This window comes from Ochotona curzoniae, unplaced genomic scaffold, assembly GCF_017591425.1.
Source record: "Ochotona curzoniae isolate NIBS_2020 unplaced genomic scaffold, NIBS_Ocur_1.0 scaffold_4506, whole genome shotgun sequence".
Taxonomy (NCBI): domain Eukaryota; kingdom Metazoa; phylum Chordata; class Mammalia; order Lagomorpha; family Ochotonidae; genus Ochotona; species Ochotona curzoniae.
Genome location: NW_024467119.1, coordinates 39,073,922 through 39,091,989, shown reverse-complemented (window position 1 = coordinate 39,091,989; position 18,068 = coordinate 39,073,922). Strand labels below are relative to the sequence as shown.

The 18,068-nt window shown below is 38.1% G+C and overlaps 1 protein-coding gene across 1 annotated transcript in view; it reads left to right on the top strand.

Moving 5' to 3' along the window:
* The first annotated feature begins 260 nt into the window (after positions 1-260).
* Positions 261-18,068, top strand: part of EMCN (endomucin) — a 72,414-nt gene continuing 54,606 nt past the window's right edge. Inside the window, exon 1 of the mRNA XM_040967194.1 lies at positions 261-472. Coding sequence (XP_040823128.1) covers positions 280-472 — 193 coding nt within the window. The 5' untranslated portion in view covers positions 261-279. The remainder of the gene's footprint in view (positions 473-18,068) is intronic.

Genomic DNA, 18,068 nt, shown 5'->3' with positions numbered 1-18,068 from the left:
AAGCCACTCCAAAACATACTTTCACAACCCAAGTTACAAAGTTTGGTATCCACTCTCAAGAAGGATCTGTTTCTGTTCAAAACCTGTCCTGACCTTTCCGTTGAAGAAGAACAAAATAATGTAGTAACAAAAACACAAGAGGCTGCCAAAGGAAGAGAGAGGAAAAAAAAAAAAGAGTTCCTGTAAGGGACTGAAACAATAAATCTCCTCTGCTGAACTCCCAAAGGGAGTCTGTGTATTTCCTCCCGTTCTTTATCAGAGCCCCCAAAATAAGTAGGAATGGGCAGCGGCTGCTCACAGTCAACACACCTTTTCCATTTGCTAACAAGGCCTTGGCAGTCTGGGAGGGAGTTGTGTCTGCTTGCCTCTGGAGAAAAGCCACTGAGACGAGACACAGACATCATGGAAGTGCTGCAAAGGACGCTTCTTTTTCTTCTTCTGTCCAGTGTTTGCAGTGGTGAAGACAGCAAAGGTACTATTTCTTCCTTTCAATCTTCTAATAGCATTGACTAGACACCACGATGGGGCTGTTTTGGCCTCAGGTTACTTTTTAGGAAGCTTCTTGTAGCTTACTGAGGTGGCAGGTCAGTTAAAATGAGTTGAGCCAGTGGATGTCAAATTAGAATAGTGGAGAAGCTTCCTAGGCTGGGTGTTTGTTTTCACTGTGGTGGAACATTGCTGCCTGCAGTGGCTGTGAAGCGTGTTGAAAAGAATTATAAGGGTACTGGGACAAACATATAATGGCATTTTTTTAAGCATAACACTCTGGGATTAGAAGACTGATGAAAAATGTATTATTTCTCAAAAATGTATCTTTTAGTTTTTAAACCTAGAAAGATTGCCATGTCTGAGTATGAGTGAAAGGCTATAAAGAGAAATATTGTACAGTAGGTGCTAGCTTGTGTTTGTTCAATCTGTCTTCCAGTTCTATTAGATTGACCAGTTAGGAGAAATTGTTTTACAGAAGTGAAACAAAATACCTTGAGGGGGTGGGCTAAGTAGAGGGTTAGCCGTTTGGTTAAAGTTTATTGAATTCCATTGTCCTATGTGTATGTGCATCTAAGTACATTCATGTACCAATTGGCACAACATTTCAGGAATTCATAGATATAGAAACCCTACTCATTGATTGCAAATTAGGAAACAGATAAGGATACATATGAACATACATAAGACCATACTATGTTAGTGATCAGTTACAAAAAGTGATGTCACTTGATTATTAATTATTCTTACATGTTTCCAGATACGTAATTAATTTTATCAATATTTGATAGCCTGCCACTCTGTTTTGGACAGGATGAATAATAGATTGTCCTTTTACACAGTGGGAAAAATAATATATGGTTTAAATATAAGACAGATATAATAAGTATGAAAATGAGAGTATAAAATATCACAAAGAAACACAGTTGGGAAGATTCATTCTAACTCTAATGAACTGTGGCAGGGTGTAGAGTAGAGGGACAAACATCACATTTTTTTCAAATATTTTAATTTTTATTATTGTAAAGAGAATTGATTTCATGCATTCCATGAATACATTACTCATATTCTTTTCAGAAGTTCACTAGCTAGAGAATTCAAATTTACAAAAATAATATTCAAAAATCACAATCCTTCTGAAAACATTTTTTTTGTGTGAATTTCTCAAAGTACACATGTTTAGGGAAATTTCTGCAATGCTTCAAAGTCACATATGTTTGTTTACTTAAGCCATGCATCTTGCAGTTTTTGAGGCTAAGTGGCGAGTATAGTGACCACAACATTGAGCTTGGAAGAATTACTAAGATTCTGACGTTTTAAACATCAAGAATATTTAGGAGGTGCAACAGAAATCAAAGCACTAATGCATAAACAACTCTTCAATATGTGTGGGAAAGATGGATAGCAACCCTGATGCTATGGAAACCACTGTCCACAAACACATTCCAGGATGGCAGCAAGGCTGAAATCTGTGTTAGGTTGCTCCCCATTTCAGATTCGCGATTATCAACAGGGCCAGGCTTCGCCGAAATGCCAACCCTTAAGTGGATTTCTATTCCTTTTGAAAGCAAAGTGGAATAGGATTAATAGAAGTTGGCTCCAGATGTAGCCAGAAGGAGGGAGGAGTGAAGGTGAGGGACAAACCAGAGATGCCTGTAAGATTTTTCTACTGCCAATTGTTTGGGAGAAATTCAGTTCTTTCATTCAGTAATAATGAGTTGAATGTTAACAGTGTGTGTTTTTTTTTTAATTCACTGCTAGCTCATGAAAAAGAATTTTCTCCCTGAACAAAGAAAACAGTTAACAAATTCTGATTTCTTTCACCTTTTCTGACAAGTCTGCTTGTTAACAAGACAGCATCTCTAAGAAAACAACAACAGCAACAACAACCCCACTTGTATTAGGAAATGAAGTTATAGTTTAGAAGCATAATTTGATCATGTAAATAGTGCCTAGAAGGGATTGGAAGAGATTTTTTCCCACACAAGTATAGGATTTTGTTGCACCTGGCTCTGTTTTGTGTTTTCCTTTGCAGATTGGGAAAGGAAATGAAGCATTTCCTAAGCTGATTTAGTAAATTCTTTCCTTAATCCTTTGTACCAGAAGCACATTGATTTCCGAGCTTTATGTGCTCCCCAAACTTACAATGATTAGCACATTTCACGAGCTGAGTTAAATATTGGGGATAGGAAGAAGACATTTAAATTTACAAGTAGTCAAGTAGGTTTATATGGTTTGGTATGTTAATTGATTTCTAAATAACGATCTTCTGGAGAAATTAACCTTTTTTTCCTTTCTGATATCTTACTCAGTCTTGTATTTAAATAAATGAAATATATTCTTTCATGCTGTTTGTGGAAACCAAGAGGCTGGCAGGGTGGCAGCCTGTGACTTCTTGTTGCTTCAGTTGGTGTGGTAATATTTCACAGTCTCCCATTTGGAAAGTAGTTCTTTTGAAATACATCTAATATTTCACAATCTCCTGCTTATTATATTTAAAATTGAACATCTCAGCAGTAGCTCTTCAAACCCTATGGTTTCTTAAATCTAAACAGGTGAGGTTTTGATTGACTGGCTCAAAAGAGATTAAAGGGAGAAAGGTTCCAAGATTAAGATGCCTCTAGAAATAATATGAAGTTATTATTTAGATATTGTTTGCTCCTTGGAACTTAGGTTAATTTATTAATGATTAGTGTTTTAGGTAAGCGGGAACAGGCACCAGTCTATTGGTATCTGGGGAAACTTGTAATTGCTGGGAGAAATTCATTTGTTGATGACTAAACATTCAATTTTCCGAAATGAAAAATTGAATACATTGTAAGCACACAGCATGCTAAATGCCATGAGTTTACAGATATCAATACAACTTTCCCTAGAGTGGAGAAGAGAGGTGAATATGTCGCATCATTGCAAACTTTCCTATGCTATAGACTTTAAAAGAGGAAGAATGTTGTGGGAAATGTGTGATTAGCTTGCTTTAGGTATAGAAACATCAAAATAAACCTTGAAGTTTTAAAATCAGGGATTCCAGCATCACTGGAGTTAGGCCTCCATTCAGAAATTAACTAATAACACTCGTTGGCATAGATGTTGATTGGTTGGGTAAAAAGGTACCCTATTCCACTGTTGGTAGAGTATAGGCTAATTCATATGGAAGTCATATGGAGAGGGCTAAGCAACTAAAAATTCATTGACCAAATTACCCAGCTATCCCTCTCCTGGGAATTTATCCAAAGGATGTGAAATCTGCCTATGAGAAAGTTACCTGAATCCTGTATTTATAGTAGCACAATCCATAAGAGCAAAGATATGGAACCAACCCAGATGCCCGTTGAAATAGGAATGGATGAAGACACTGTGGTACTACTCCACTGAATACTACTCAGCCATTAAAAAGAATGGAATTTTCCCATTTACAATTACAACAGTATGGTCCCAACTGCAGACCATTATGCTTAGTGAAATAAGCCAATCCCAAAAGGACAAATATCCTATGTACTCTCTAATATAAGGCTCTCTTCATGCAAAATACAAGATCAATGGATATATAAATGAAAATTTATATACATATATTCTCATAAAGGAACTGTATAATGGGGACTAGCTTACCAGAAAATGAAGATTCATTTGATATGCAGTCAACTCCTGAATAAAAGAAGGACACCCAATGAAACTGCTAAACACACCTTGACAATAGGATATTAGATTTTCTACCATTGATTATCCTTACAATTTTGTGATACACTTAAATAATGATGTCTTATGGCTGTTGCTATAGACCTATACTATTGTAATAATATGGGGTGGGTGGGTAATGGTGTTGATGAGGAGAGTCGGGGTGCAGAAAGGTGAGATGGAGGGGAGAATCCTGTACCTACAAAACAATATCATGGAAAACAATAACGAAAAAGTTTAAAAGTCAGGAGGTTCTAGATGGATGAAATTTTTAATAGAAAGATTAAAAGTTAGCATAGTTTAGTCCAGAAATGTAAGAAGGTCACAAGTTGAGCACAGCTAATTATTTGGAAATAAGTTTTTGAAAACAATATTAGGATATTATGATTACATTGATTAAAAAAAGACTCGACTTATTAGTCTAGAAGCTGTGAATATGGAAACTACAGGCTTTAGATTAGGGCTATACATTCGAAGACTTATCTGTCATTACAATATAAATCAGAGTATCAAGAGAAATAAAAATTAAATAAACTAGCTCAAATGTTATTTAAGTCTAACTGTATGTCAATAACATGGAAAGAGAAGTCTAGGAAGAGATTTAACGAATGCGAACACTGGAGTTTGGCAATGAGGGAGAAGGTAATTTTATTGTGGATGTAGGATTATTTGAAAACCAGAAGTAGAAAGCTAAGCAACAGAACAGGTCAGAAAGTATTGAAAGTCAGGTGGTTGAATTTTGATTTTGTAATCTCAAAAAATGTCAGATTCCAACAGTTAATTAAAGTTGTTTAGTGGGTATTCAGAGCATCTCTGGAGCCAACGGTGATGGTGAAGGGTTGCTGTGCTCTGTAACCAGTAAATTTTTAGTACTGCCCAGTGCAACATGAATAATTCTTGAACATTCTTTTTCCAGAATGTTCTTATTTCTAGTTCCCATATGGTATGAATTTTTCAATTGTTTTATACTTGTTTTTGTGAAAATCTTACCTTCTCTACCAGACTATAAATTCCTTGAAACTAAGAGCCATAATTAAAATTTTTTCTTGTGTAGAAACGGGAAGGAGGCAAGGAACAAAGAAAAAGGTGGGACAGGTATTTACAGCCAGAATCATGTTTATCAGAGAAATAAATTGTGCCCGGCTCGGTGGCCTAGTGGTAAAGTCCTTGCCTTGATTGTGCCAGGATCCTAGATGGGTGCTGGTTCTAATCCCGACAGCTGCATTTCCCACCCAGTTCCCTGGTTGTGGTCTGGGAAGAAGCAGTAGAGGTTGGCCTAAAGCCTTGGGACCCTATACCAGCGTGGAAGACCTGGAGGAAGTTTCTGGCTCCTGGCTTTAGATCCTCACAGCCATTGCAGTCACTTGGGGAGTGAACCAGTGGACAGAAGATCTTCTTCTCTGTCTCTCCTCCTCTCTGTATATCTGACTTTGTAATAAAAATAAATAAGTCTTTCAAAAAAAGAGAGAGAGAAACAAATTTGCAGAGGGTGGCCAAGTGCATGTTTTTAGACAGAGGAAGCCATGGCTGCAGCCCAGTCCTTTTACAGGCTTGGCATTTTATAGCTTGGGGGTCTTGGGATGCTTTTTAAAGGGTGGAGAAATAGGAAGGTAACTGGAACTGGGGATAGCTTTCCATGGGATTTCAACCTTGGTAGGCCTTGTTCCCTAGAGACTGATTGGATAGAATATGCAGGATGGGATGGAGAGTAGTACCAGGTACAGGTTATCCTGGTCTTTTGGAATACACAAGCAGCTCCCTGGTGGAAACTCCCTATTTAATTTCCCAGGGCATAAGGTTGAGACTGTGTCCTTGCTACATCAGCAATAACTACAAATGCATAGATCAATATTATTTGACTATAAATAAATGAAATAGTTGCCTTATTTTTCCCATTGTTAATTTCTCCCTATGAATATCACTTATAATTTACCGTCTTGCCTTTGGAAAATGATATGTATCAATCATAGAATATGACAAATATCTAAGTAGATTCTTTTGATTCCAGCCTGTGAAAAGATCATTAAATGCATAAAAAAGGTTTATCAAAGAGAATTCAGTCTTTAAGTCCAAGCATTAAAAAATATACTAGGAATAGGTGAACAGTACAGTCTTAGGTAACAGTAATTTTGAAGAAATTTGGAAGAAGTTACTGTGAATACAGTTTTGGGAAGGATATCTAAGTGAAATTGGTTCTGCTTTTATTTTGAGGGTAAAATGTAGAAGAAGATACTTTATTCTTAGCCAACTCTCAAAAATACAGAGGATTATTTTGCAAATCTAAGTTTACAAAAAAGAGAATTTACAAAGAATTAAGTGAGTATTTCACGTCATTACTGCATGTGTCCTCTAGGTAACATTGACTTGTTGCAGGTTTGATTATTTTGCTTAGCAAATCTATTCAGCTTAGTCCATATCAACATCTCCTACTTAACATGAAGGGTTTATTATAGGAATGATAACTAAATATAGGACAAAACTGGCGTAAAATGTACTTAATCCAAAATAATTTCCTTAATATTCTTTCTTCAATATTATTTTTAATGGTCCCTACCTAAAAATAAAAGTGATTATTCCACATTCCTATTTTCAAGGGATTCAGTAATTTTCAGAAGTAAAGTCGCTGGCCATTTTTTTTGTGTGTGTGGATTATAATTTTCTTAAAATTGAGGAAAATATTGAATATATGGGGTTTCAGAAAACTTTTACTAGATCGTGATCCTTCCTTTCCTTGCCATTGCTAAAGTTATTTTTCAAGCTTTGAGTAAATGTTTCAACTTGTAATTATCTAACCAATATCACATGTATTCTATGTCTTGGTAATTTTCCAACTTCCTTTTCACCTTTAAGAAAAACATGAGAAATCACTGACTGTCAAAACAGACGTTTGTTAGAAATGATGTTCAATTTTTGTGCAGTATCTCCTTCCCTGCTACTTACTTCATGTAGGTCATTGCTTTCTATTACCTGTTGGGTAATAGGATAAAGTCTCTCAGCAGAGGAGCTTCCTCGTACTGTTGCACATAACGAGAGTTTAAGTCTGAGTTGAATGCTGTTGCTGGGCATGATTCCAGCTCCCTGCTTATGTGTGCCATGGGAAGTGGTGGATGATGGCACAGAGGCCCTGCCAACCATGTGGGAGGCCAGGATTGGATTCCAGAGTACTGGCTTTGGCCTGGCCCAGCCCTGCTTGCTGCGGGCCTCCAGACAGTGAACCACTAAAGAAGAGATCTCCATATCTGCCTATACATTTCTTTCTGCCCTTTAAATAAAGAAAAGAAATTCATTTGTAAATCTAAGAATTAAAAACAGTATTAGCTGAGGAAAAATGGGTCAATTAAGTCTAGAAAGGCCACTTTTAAGTTTCTCAGATTTTGAGCAAGTGTATGGAAAAAGATGATTTTCTAAACTGGCTTCAAGTCTTGTAGAATATTTCAGTGCGGATCATCATGTCAGTCTCTCAATAGAAGTGACCATTGCTGCTTTTTCCAGAAGTCTCTCTAGTTGACATTCATTTCACCCATTGCAATGCCAGCCAGCACACTGTTTCCATGAATGCACATAGCATGTTTTCAGAATGGTGTTATTCTAATGCCAAGGTGTGGTTTATTTGCTGGCTTGGCCTCGTCAGAAGGTTGAATTAGAAACACTGGAACATTTACATCCATGTCACACATAGGGAGAAATTGAAAAGATTCAGAGAACAAATGCTTAATTTCATGTTTAGTCCTCTGCTTGCCTAAAGAGGAATTCTTTTTTTAAACTGTGTGCCCATATGTCCCTAATATTAGGTTCTGTTTCCTGGACAAATTAAGAATTTATCACTGATCTTGAGGGGAAACATTTTGATTTGAATGAAATTGTGTATCCAAAAAGAGTGGCTATGCTCCTCTGACACTCTGATCAATACATACCATCTTTCTTCTTTAGTCAAAAGGCAATTTTTTAAAAAGCTGATGAATCTTCATTCTGTGTGCTGAACAATATCATAAGCAAAGCTTGTTCAAAGGCACTCATTTGCCTGTGTCTAGAATTATGCTGTGGGGTTTGTAGTCCAGAATGTCAAAGTAACTGATTTTTTGCAATGCTCATCTAAACAATGGACTATTTTAAAAATTTGTTTATTCAATCATATTTGGGCTGAAACATGCATTAATTATAACAAAGTCTAAATGATGGAGATTGCACTGAGTATCGTCCAAATTAATCTAAAGAAGTATTCTCCCAATGTCTACTACCTTTACACATAAGACTTCTACCACCTTATCATGCTCACATTATTTATTAGGTAATATAATTGCAAACTATATAGTCATCCTAGGGTTCTGTGACTTGAAAAAGGAAACCTGTGGGCCCGGTGGCCCGGTGGCCTAGTGGCTAAAGTCCTCGCCTTGAATGCACCAGAATCCCATATGGGCACCGGTTCTAATCCCGGCAGCTCCACCTCCCATCCAGCTCCCTGCTTGTGCCCTGGGAAAGCAGTCGAGGACGGCCCAAAGCCTTGGGACCCTGCACCTGTGTGGGAGACCCCGAAGAAGTTCCTGGCTCCTGGCTTCGGATCGGCATAGCATCAGCTGTTGTGGTCACTTGGGGAGGGAATCATTGGACAGAAGATCTTCCTCTCTGTCTCTCCTCCTCTCTGTATATTTGACTTTGTAATAAACATAAATAAATCTTTAAAAAAATGAAAAATAAATAAATCTAAAAAGAAAAAAGAAACCTGTGGTTGTTAGCCTTCAAAACTTTGCGTTACAGATTAGTGTGGTAGGACAACAGGTAAAGCCACAGTGTTCAGTCTCAGCATTCCATAAGGGCTCACGGCCGGCAGCTTTACTTCTGCTTCTACTCCTTGCTAATGGTCTGGGAGCACATGGTGGCCAAAGTGTTTTGGGTCATTGCACTGATGTGTGAGACCTGCAAGAAGCTCCTGGCTTCTGGTTCAACTCATCGTGGTCATCTGAAAAGTAAAACAGCAGATGTTCTCTGTCGGTAACTCTGACTTTCAAATAAATTAATAAATCTTAAAAAAAAAAGGCTTCCTTACAGCTTGGTATGTTTCAGTGCAATGAAATGTTAGCAAATTGGATTTTCTGGCCAGAAGAAAAAGGAATAAAGATCAGCCATGTGAGTAATTTAGAAACCACTGCTGTGTTGCACAGTTTCGTCATCACATGTAGCCTGACCAATGAGACTGGTTAGCTTCCACATAGCAGTAATAATTTCTTAGTATCTTGCACTCAGTTCTTAAAGAATGGATTGGCAAGAGACATAAATTGCCTAACTATCCTTTGTTTACTTGATTGAAAAAAGAACTGAGACTTACAAAATACAAAAAGCATGTAAACAACATTGAATTCATTACTTAATTTTTACATTTATAATATTTCTAGACTCAATCCGTATTTAAATTTCAGCTTTGACTTTATTTAGCTGTATGAATTTAAGCAAGTTGTTTTACTTTCAACTTCCTTAGATATAAAATGAGCTTGCATATGTATTTTATCTCATAGAAATATAGGAAGGATCATGTGAGGTAACATCTGGACACAGAAAGATGTCCACTGTGTCTTTAATGGGATGCCATAAGTTTGGCTGACTTTAGGGGTTTAAAGCCCTATTGTTTATAATATTCCACCTCTTAGGAAAGTCATATTATTTCCAAGTGGATTCAAATCCATGTTCAGCAAGCATTTAAATAATATTATTGTCACAACATGAAAATAGCTAAATAATAATTTTTTTAAAGATTTATATATTTTTATTGGAAAGGCCAATCATATTTATGAACAGAAGGGAAAACAAAGATTTTCCATCCATTGATTCATTTCCTAAATGGCTGTAAAGGCTGGAGCTAAGCTGACATGAAGCCGGGAGCCAGGAGCTTCTTTCAGGCCTCCCACTTGGGTGCAGGGTCCCAAAGCTTTTGAATCATCCTCTTCTGCTTTCCCAGACCATATACAGATAAGCAGAGTAGCTAGGACATAAACTGACACCAGTATGGAATCCTGGCACTTGCAAAGTGAGGATTCAGTCAATTAAGCTATCACACAGGGCCAAACATGATAATTTTTTACAGAAGAATTTATACGGGATGTTAGAAAATGATACAAGAAACATAATTGGTAAATAAACCTTTTAATCATAATATATAAAGTTACAAAATATTGTGCCAATGGGTGTATTTTCTTGAACACCTTTCCAATTTGCTAATTATTTAACTTACTCTATGCAATAATTACTCAAATTTATAAGCAAAAGAGTGTTTGTATTCAATGTTAATATCCAATTTTTCAGTCTGAAAAAGTCAGTATCCTCAAATATTTTTATAAGGTACTGACTATTGGGCTTGATGCAACAGCCTGGTGGGAAAATTCTTGCCTTATAATTGCTGGAACACCATATGGTTGCCAGTTTCTGTCCCACCTGCTCCACTTCCCTTCCAGCTGCCTGTTTGTGATCTGGGAAAGTAGTGGAGGATGGCCCAAAGCCTTGGGAACCCGCACCCACCTGGGAGGCTTGAAAGAAGCTCCTGGATTCTGGCTTTGGATTGGCTCAGCAATGGCCATTGCAGCCACATGGGGAGTGAAGCAGCAGAAGGAAGTTCTTTGTTTCTGTTTCTCTCCATAAATCTGCTTTTCCAATAAACAGAAAGAATTTTTTTTTAAGACTGAGTATTGCTCATTCTGAGAGGTTGAGCCTTTTAGTAGAAGTGAAGTTCATCTTACTATGACAACCAGTTTGACTGACTCTCTGACAAACAAGTTTCAATCTAGTTTCTGAGTATCCTAAATTTACTAGGATGTGAAATATGCTTAGCCTAAATTTCTTATTCTAGTTTCATATGATGCTAAGAAAAAGAGAACATTTCTTTTGTTGACACATGAAGGTATTTCAAAAATTTTATGGACAATGAGAATTGAAAAATGAGTTTAGGAATAGGCATTGTGGCAAAGAAGGTCAAACTCCTACCTCAGATTGGCTGGGATGAATTCCCACTTCTGCTGCCTATTCAGTTTCCTGAAAATGCACAGACGCAATAGCTCAGTACTTGGATTTCTGCCACTCACATGCATCCTCATGGTGGAGCTCCTGGCTCCAGGCATTGGCTTGGTCCAGACTTGATTGTTTAAGACATGTGCAGGGCGAACCAAAAGGTAAAAAATAGGTTCTCTCCCTGTCTCTCCCTCTCTCATTCTCCCTCAGTACATGTATGTTGTTTATGTGTGTGTTACTCTATCATGCTGCCTGCCAAAAATTTAACAAATGTAACTTAAAATTTAAAAAGACACTTTTAAGATTATCCAACCAAGAAGTAACAGAAATGAGATTGAGATCTCTGTGATTTTGCTTTAAGTATAGTATTAATAGATTCTCTCAAATTGCCTATTTGCTTAGAGTGGTTCTCCTCATCTTATAAAAAAAGAAAAAGAAGCTTATTTTGATGCAAAAGCATTTTTGAAGTGCATGCATAAACAGTTATTTTTTCATCAAAGACATTTTTCATGAACTTTTTTTGAACTCTCCTTGAAGTATTGGTGTTATAGAACAATGAAAAAACACCTTTGAAATTCTGTGTATTTCATAACTTCCAAGTGAAATATGTTAGTATTTTAATAGAAACTCATTTATCATTTTCCATTTTTATTAATATAGAGAACATATTTCAAATACTGTATAGATAAATAATTTGCAGATCAATTTGTAAGGAGATAGCCACATTTCCTTCCTATCCTTCCTCTGTGAATACCCCTTCTTCATTTACTTATTTTTTCTAATTTTTATAGTAACAAAATATCAATTTAGTTTATAACCACAGACATAATGTTCAACAAATAAAAAATGCAGACTGATGTTTCACAGGAATTTAGACAAATGTATAAAAAATAATCATATCATAATGTGTCATTTTATTCTTCCAAATATCCAACATATGGAAAACATGAATTAACCTTTTGGGGGTGACTTATCTCACAAACAAAGGCCTGCAGTTGCATCTGTTTTGTTGCAAAAGACAGTATTCCATTCTTTGTTATGGATGAGTTGTAGTTCATAGTGTGTATACACCACAATTTCCTTCTTTAGTCATCAGCTTTTGGAGATCAGTTGATTTCAAGTCCCAGTTACCATGAATTAAACTGCTGGAAACCTGAAGGTAGAAACAACCAGTTTATATGCTGATTTTATTTCATTTGAATAAATTCCCAGAAGTGGGATTTCTGAGGGCTCTCCGTATTGTCTTCCATAATGGTTATATTAGTTTACATTCCCACAGAGTACTAGGGCAGCTTTACCTCCATGTCCTTGTTAGCATTTATTATTTTGGGGTGTTTGATAATACCCATCCTAACTGGAATGTGATGAAACATCATTTTGATTTCATACTTGTACTGCTCTGAAAATTAGTGATTCTGAATATGTTTTCCTATGTCCGTTGGCCATTTGTATTTCATCCTCTGATAAACATATTTGTTCATGTGTTTTGTTCACTTCTTAACTGGATTGTCTGTTTTGTTGTTGGGTTTCTGAGAATTTAATATATACTGAATATTCCTTTTTTTATAATATGCATAATTTCCAAATATTTTCTCACATTATGTTAATGGCTTCATTACTGAAGGTTTCCTTTGATATGAAGAAGCTTCTTAGCTTTGTGTATGCCAATATCTTACAGAGTTTTCCCTAAACTTTCCGTTAATTGGTGGTATCATGTCATAGATTCAGGTGTTTGATCAACTCTGAGTTAATTTTGTATAAGAGGGATAAGTTACAGGCAGAATTTAGTTGCCCTTTTCACAAAGTTCACTGGCATAAAAGCTTCCTGTGTGTATCGCATGGTCACACAGTGTCAGATGACTGCAGGGGAATATTTTAAAATATTAGAATATCACAAATAATCCTAGCAATAATTAAAGAGAAAGTGACCCTATTTTTAACTTTTTTCCAGCAACTTGGGCCTTGTGGAAATTCATGATATCATTCAGTTAGACCAGAATCATGAGGATTTCTTTTACCGGAGAGCACCCATTTTTCCTGTAGGAAATCTCCACTGCTACCTACCCAACCTAATCCTCTCATTCACTTCTCTCCCAAGTGTGTGGACATTCACTTTAATTCCTCAGCTACCCTCAGTGTTTTCTCTAAGCATTTCAGATATACCATTTACAAAGCAAGCACCATCTTTGTAGTTGTTATGTAGGTGTTATGAATACTGAAGTGACAAGGTTTGAAGTCATTCCATATCATGAATAGGGCAAGATCAACTTATAAGATGTGAAGGTAGGGCCCGGCGCGGTGGCGCAAGTGGTTAAGTCCTCGCCTTGCACGCCCGGGATCCCATGTGGGCGCCGGTTCTAGTCCCGGCAGCCCCGCTTCCCTTCCAGCTCCCTGCCTGTGGCCCGGGAAGGCAGTCAAGGACGGCCCAAAGCTTTGGGAACCTGCACCCGCGTGGGAGACCCGGAAGAGGCTCCTGGCTTCGGATCGGCATAGTATTGGCCCGTTGCGCTCACTTGGGGAGTGAATCATCGGACGGAAGATCTTCCTCTCTGTCTCTCCTCTCTGTATATCCGCCTTTCCAATGAAAAAATAATAAAAATAAATCTTTAAAAAAAAAAAAATAAGATGTGAAGGTATATTTTAAGCATCAACTTTCTTTTTCTAAAACCAGATGCTTTTACTAAAATATGGCTATAATAATTTAGTGCTTTTTCCTATTCTTATTTCATAATCAAAAAAACATAAAACTTTCAAAACAACTTGAAGAATATAGAAACCACCAATCATAAAGCATGGTTAAAATTATTTTATTACCCATCATCTCTTATTATTTATTGTTCTGGTTAACATAAATTTCCTATTCTTGATGAAACTATTGAAACCCCATGACCTTTTGTTCACACTTAAGAAACAGACATTTCTATGGGTAACTGCATTTGCAGAGTATATTAATTCAAAACTAAAATGTATAATGTAAAACACTAATTAAAATTTCTTTTCCATTGGTCATGTTAATTTGGAATATCTTAAAAAAAAATCTTTTTTTCTGCTTGTTGTTTCCTCTCAAACCTCGTGCTAACCATTTCAGGTTGAGAGTAGAGTTCGTAGAGACAGGAGTGAAAGGAACTACAAAGGGACTGTTCATAGCCTGGCACTACTCAGCATTATGGTTTCCTGGGCCCCTCGAGAGTGTCGTTTGAAGCTTTTCTCCCTTGCAGATCTTGACTCCTAAGGTTGACCCCCGTTTTGGGAATTCATGGCTATTCCTGCCAAAGCACTGGGGATCCTAAATTAACCTAGAGGATCTGGATGCTCCCAAGTGGCGCCAAGACTTTAAACTCCAATAACCCCAAATCCACACTGTCATTCTCTCTCCCTTCATTTTGGCCCATCAGAAATCAGTTATCTATCTTTAACTGTATTTTTAACCCTAACAATGTCTGCCAAGAAAAATTTATCCTCTGCACAGTAACAACTCTACTGGAACTAAGCCACAGCAGGGAAGGCTGTAATCTTCATTCTTTGAATCTCTTTTGCTTACATCAGATGCCAGGCTTGTATTTGGGTTATAAGTGAACTGTGGGATTTGCTTGTGAAGATTGGTTTAAATTGAGGGGACACACAAGTCTTTTTCCTTGGGTGTAGAGAAAATGGGAATAGGACTCAATGAAAAAAAAAATAATAAAATCCAATATTCCCCAAAGACAACTCCTTCTCAAACATCTCCCTCCCTACTACTCCTTTGATTATTTTTATACTATGTAATGGATAAAAAGACTCAAAAATTCACAAAAAAGATTTTAAATATTTAGCTTGAGAAATCTATATGCATAGAATTTGTCCCACATTTTTGTAATATCAGATACTCTAATACCTGGTAAAAAAATATACTCATATATTATGTTCAATATTTTGCATTCAACTTTCCTAAAAAGTTATTTTTAGTTATAAACATTTAATTTTATCTTCCCTTTGTTTCATGTAATCATGCTATGAATCTGTATTAGAAAACTAATAATTGGAAAATAAGAAAATCATGACTATAATGATGATTATAATACATGTATACATATACAAAAATATTCACAAAAGCATATTCTTAGGATCAAAAATTGGTCAGAGCTTGATGCCTTTCAGTTGCATAATGAGTAAGTTGCAATTCATTCACTCAGTGATGTGACAACTGCACTGACAATACATTATCACCATAATCAATAAAAAAAAGAATAAATTGTATTGAGCAAAAAGGAAAACTACCCATATATATTGCCATTTACCTAAAAGTGAAAATAGTCAAATCTAAACTCCATCATTTTCAGATGAACGCATAAAGAGTTGCTCTCTAAAGCCAAGATCAGGAGTCATGTTACCCTGAGATTAGCGGCTTCCAGTGGACATGTGGAAGAATGTCATCCGTATCAGAAGGTTTGTAGGAGGCTTCTGAGCTGCTGGTAACATTTACACCTTAAAATCTGAGTCATGGTTACAACTACTTTGGATAAGATTTGTTCATTTCATTTATTCATTTCCTGAAAATTTGTATGTTTATATTTTTGTGTTACCCTGGTAATGATAACCAGAATGATGGGAAGTAAATGAAACTCCAATCCTTTCAAGGTCTTTAGCGTGGTATGTATTTAAGAGAGACTATACTTTAACAAAAATATGAAGACACAGCAAAGGAAGAAAATTAGGAAGAGAGGTAACATAATTGAATGAGATGTTCAATGATAGTCTCCTAACATAATTTCCATAATCATTTAGGAAAGCAGAGTCTTCATTGGCACACATCTTTAAAATTTGGATGCTTCTACTTATGTTCATGTTCCTATGAACACCCAAGATTACTGGTTGCAGCACCTGCCAGTGAGTTGGGACCTGACGTGGGCCTTGATAGGTCAGGATGCAGCATCTGATAGCAAAGGCCAAGACAGGAAATGGGTTATGCCAAACCAAATCAGAGCAACCACTGATACATGCAATATCTGTGACTGGGGACAGGCCTGTTTGGGGAGCTAAGGGGTCATCCCAACTGGGTTGTGGGTCCAACCGATGAGCATGGGAGCTGGAATGGGGATGGAAATCTGAGCTGGGGATGACAGCAGTGTCCGAAGGCCTAGATTTGGACTGGATCTGGGCAGTACCAGATTGGGCTAGACATCAGTACCAACTTCTGCTCATGAGAGCCAGGGTGGCTATAGGACTGGCTAGGCTAGACCTCTGCCCCACTGAACTACGTGAGAGCTATGTCTGGGTGTTGACCAGGTGTGTCTGGGATGTAGCACCCATCACTAAGAACCTGAATGGGTGTGGGCCGGTTGGGCAAGGGCATTACTCCTACCAGGACAGGTGGTGGACTAATTTGGGTTGGGACTAGGACCTACCAGTTTGTACAAGACTGCCACTGGGAGGAGGCTATTAGAGGAGTTCCCCAAGCTTCTCCATCAGAATACAATCCATACAAGTAAGTGCAGGAAATAATGCTAGGAGCAGTTCAAACCAGGCCAGGTTACAGTACCCACTGGCATACATGTGGGTCAGGTCTGGAGTAGGCCAGGATGGGCCAATCTATAACACCCACTAGAGATACAGAACCAGCAAGGGGTATAGGATAAGTCAGGTCGGACCACAACACTAACCAGTTCCAATCAGGCCTGGGAGTGGAGGCAGGCTGGGCTGAGCTGTATTAAGCTACAGCACCCACCAACATGAGCTGGAACTAGGGGTAGGCTGGGCTGAACCAGGCTACAGCACTCACAAGGAAATGCTGAGGCTAGGTGGGCCATGCCAAACTGGTCTGCAACACCCACCAGCACAAGTGGGGGAGGTAGGGTGCCAGCCCAGTAAGGGGTGGCTGCCTTGCTGAGCCATTGCTCCTGCTGGCAAGTTTTAAACTGGGACTGGGGACATACCAGGCCAGGCAGGACTATAACACTTTTTGGTCTACATGTGAGCTGGGATGGGGCACAGCTAGGCTGGACTAAATGATTTTACACACTGGTTCATGTATAAGCCAGAGTAGGTAAGGGTTGGTTGGGCTTTGCCATAACATTAGCTGGCAAATGCTAGAATTGGAGACAAGTCCTGCCAAGTTAGACTGCAGGACCACTTCGAGATTGCAAGATCCAGGACTGGAGGAGGCCCCAGTGGGGAAAATGTGGCCATCTCTGATAGGTTGCAACTCTCATTGATGAACATGAAAACCAGGGTTGAGGGTGTCCTAACTAGACAGGTGGGGGCACCTGCTGGCACACGTGTGGACTGGGTAGTGGGTTGGTTGGGTTGAGCTAGGCTTCAATGCCCATTGACATATATGAGAGATTAATAGCATGTGGGACAAACTGGATCAATCTGTTGCACATACTAGCAAGGACAGAAACCAGCACCAGGGATAGGCCTAGTGGGAGTTTTGGGGGATTTTGAAGATTGCTTCTACTAGGCTACAGCTCCTGCTGGTATATGCCAGGGTGTGGTGGGCAGGGTTAAGCTGGGCTGCAGCACTCATTGGTTTGTGTAGTAGATAGAGCTGGAGAGAGAACTGGCCCAGTGGTTGCAACTACCAGTGTTTGTGTGGCCTGATGTAGGTGACAGACAGAGTCAGACCCTATAGTGGCAAGCTAACTCAAGAGTCAAGTCTGGGATCACCTTGGATGAGTTTTTTCAGGATTTCTTCAGAGGAACTCCAACCACGGGGAGAATTACACAAGTCTGTGATCTGATTGTGGTGTGCATGTGTCTGAACTGGGCAAAGACAGAGCCGTAGATGGAACACCCAGATGAACATGGAGTAAATGGGATCCATTGGAGCATTCAGAGAACCTCTAGTACCATAACAGAGGCAGGAAGGCAGAACAAATTGATAAACTACCCCAGCCAGGTGTTGGCAGCACATAGCTGGGCAAATGAAGACTAAA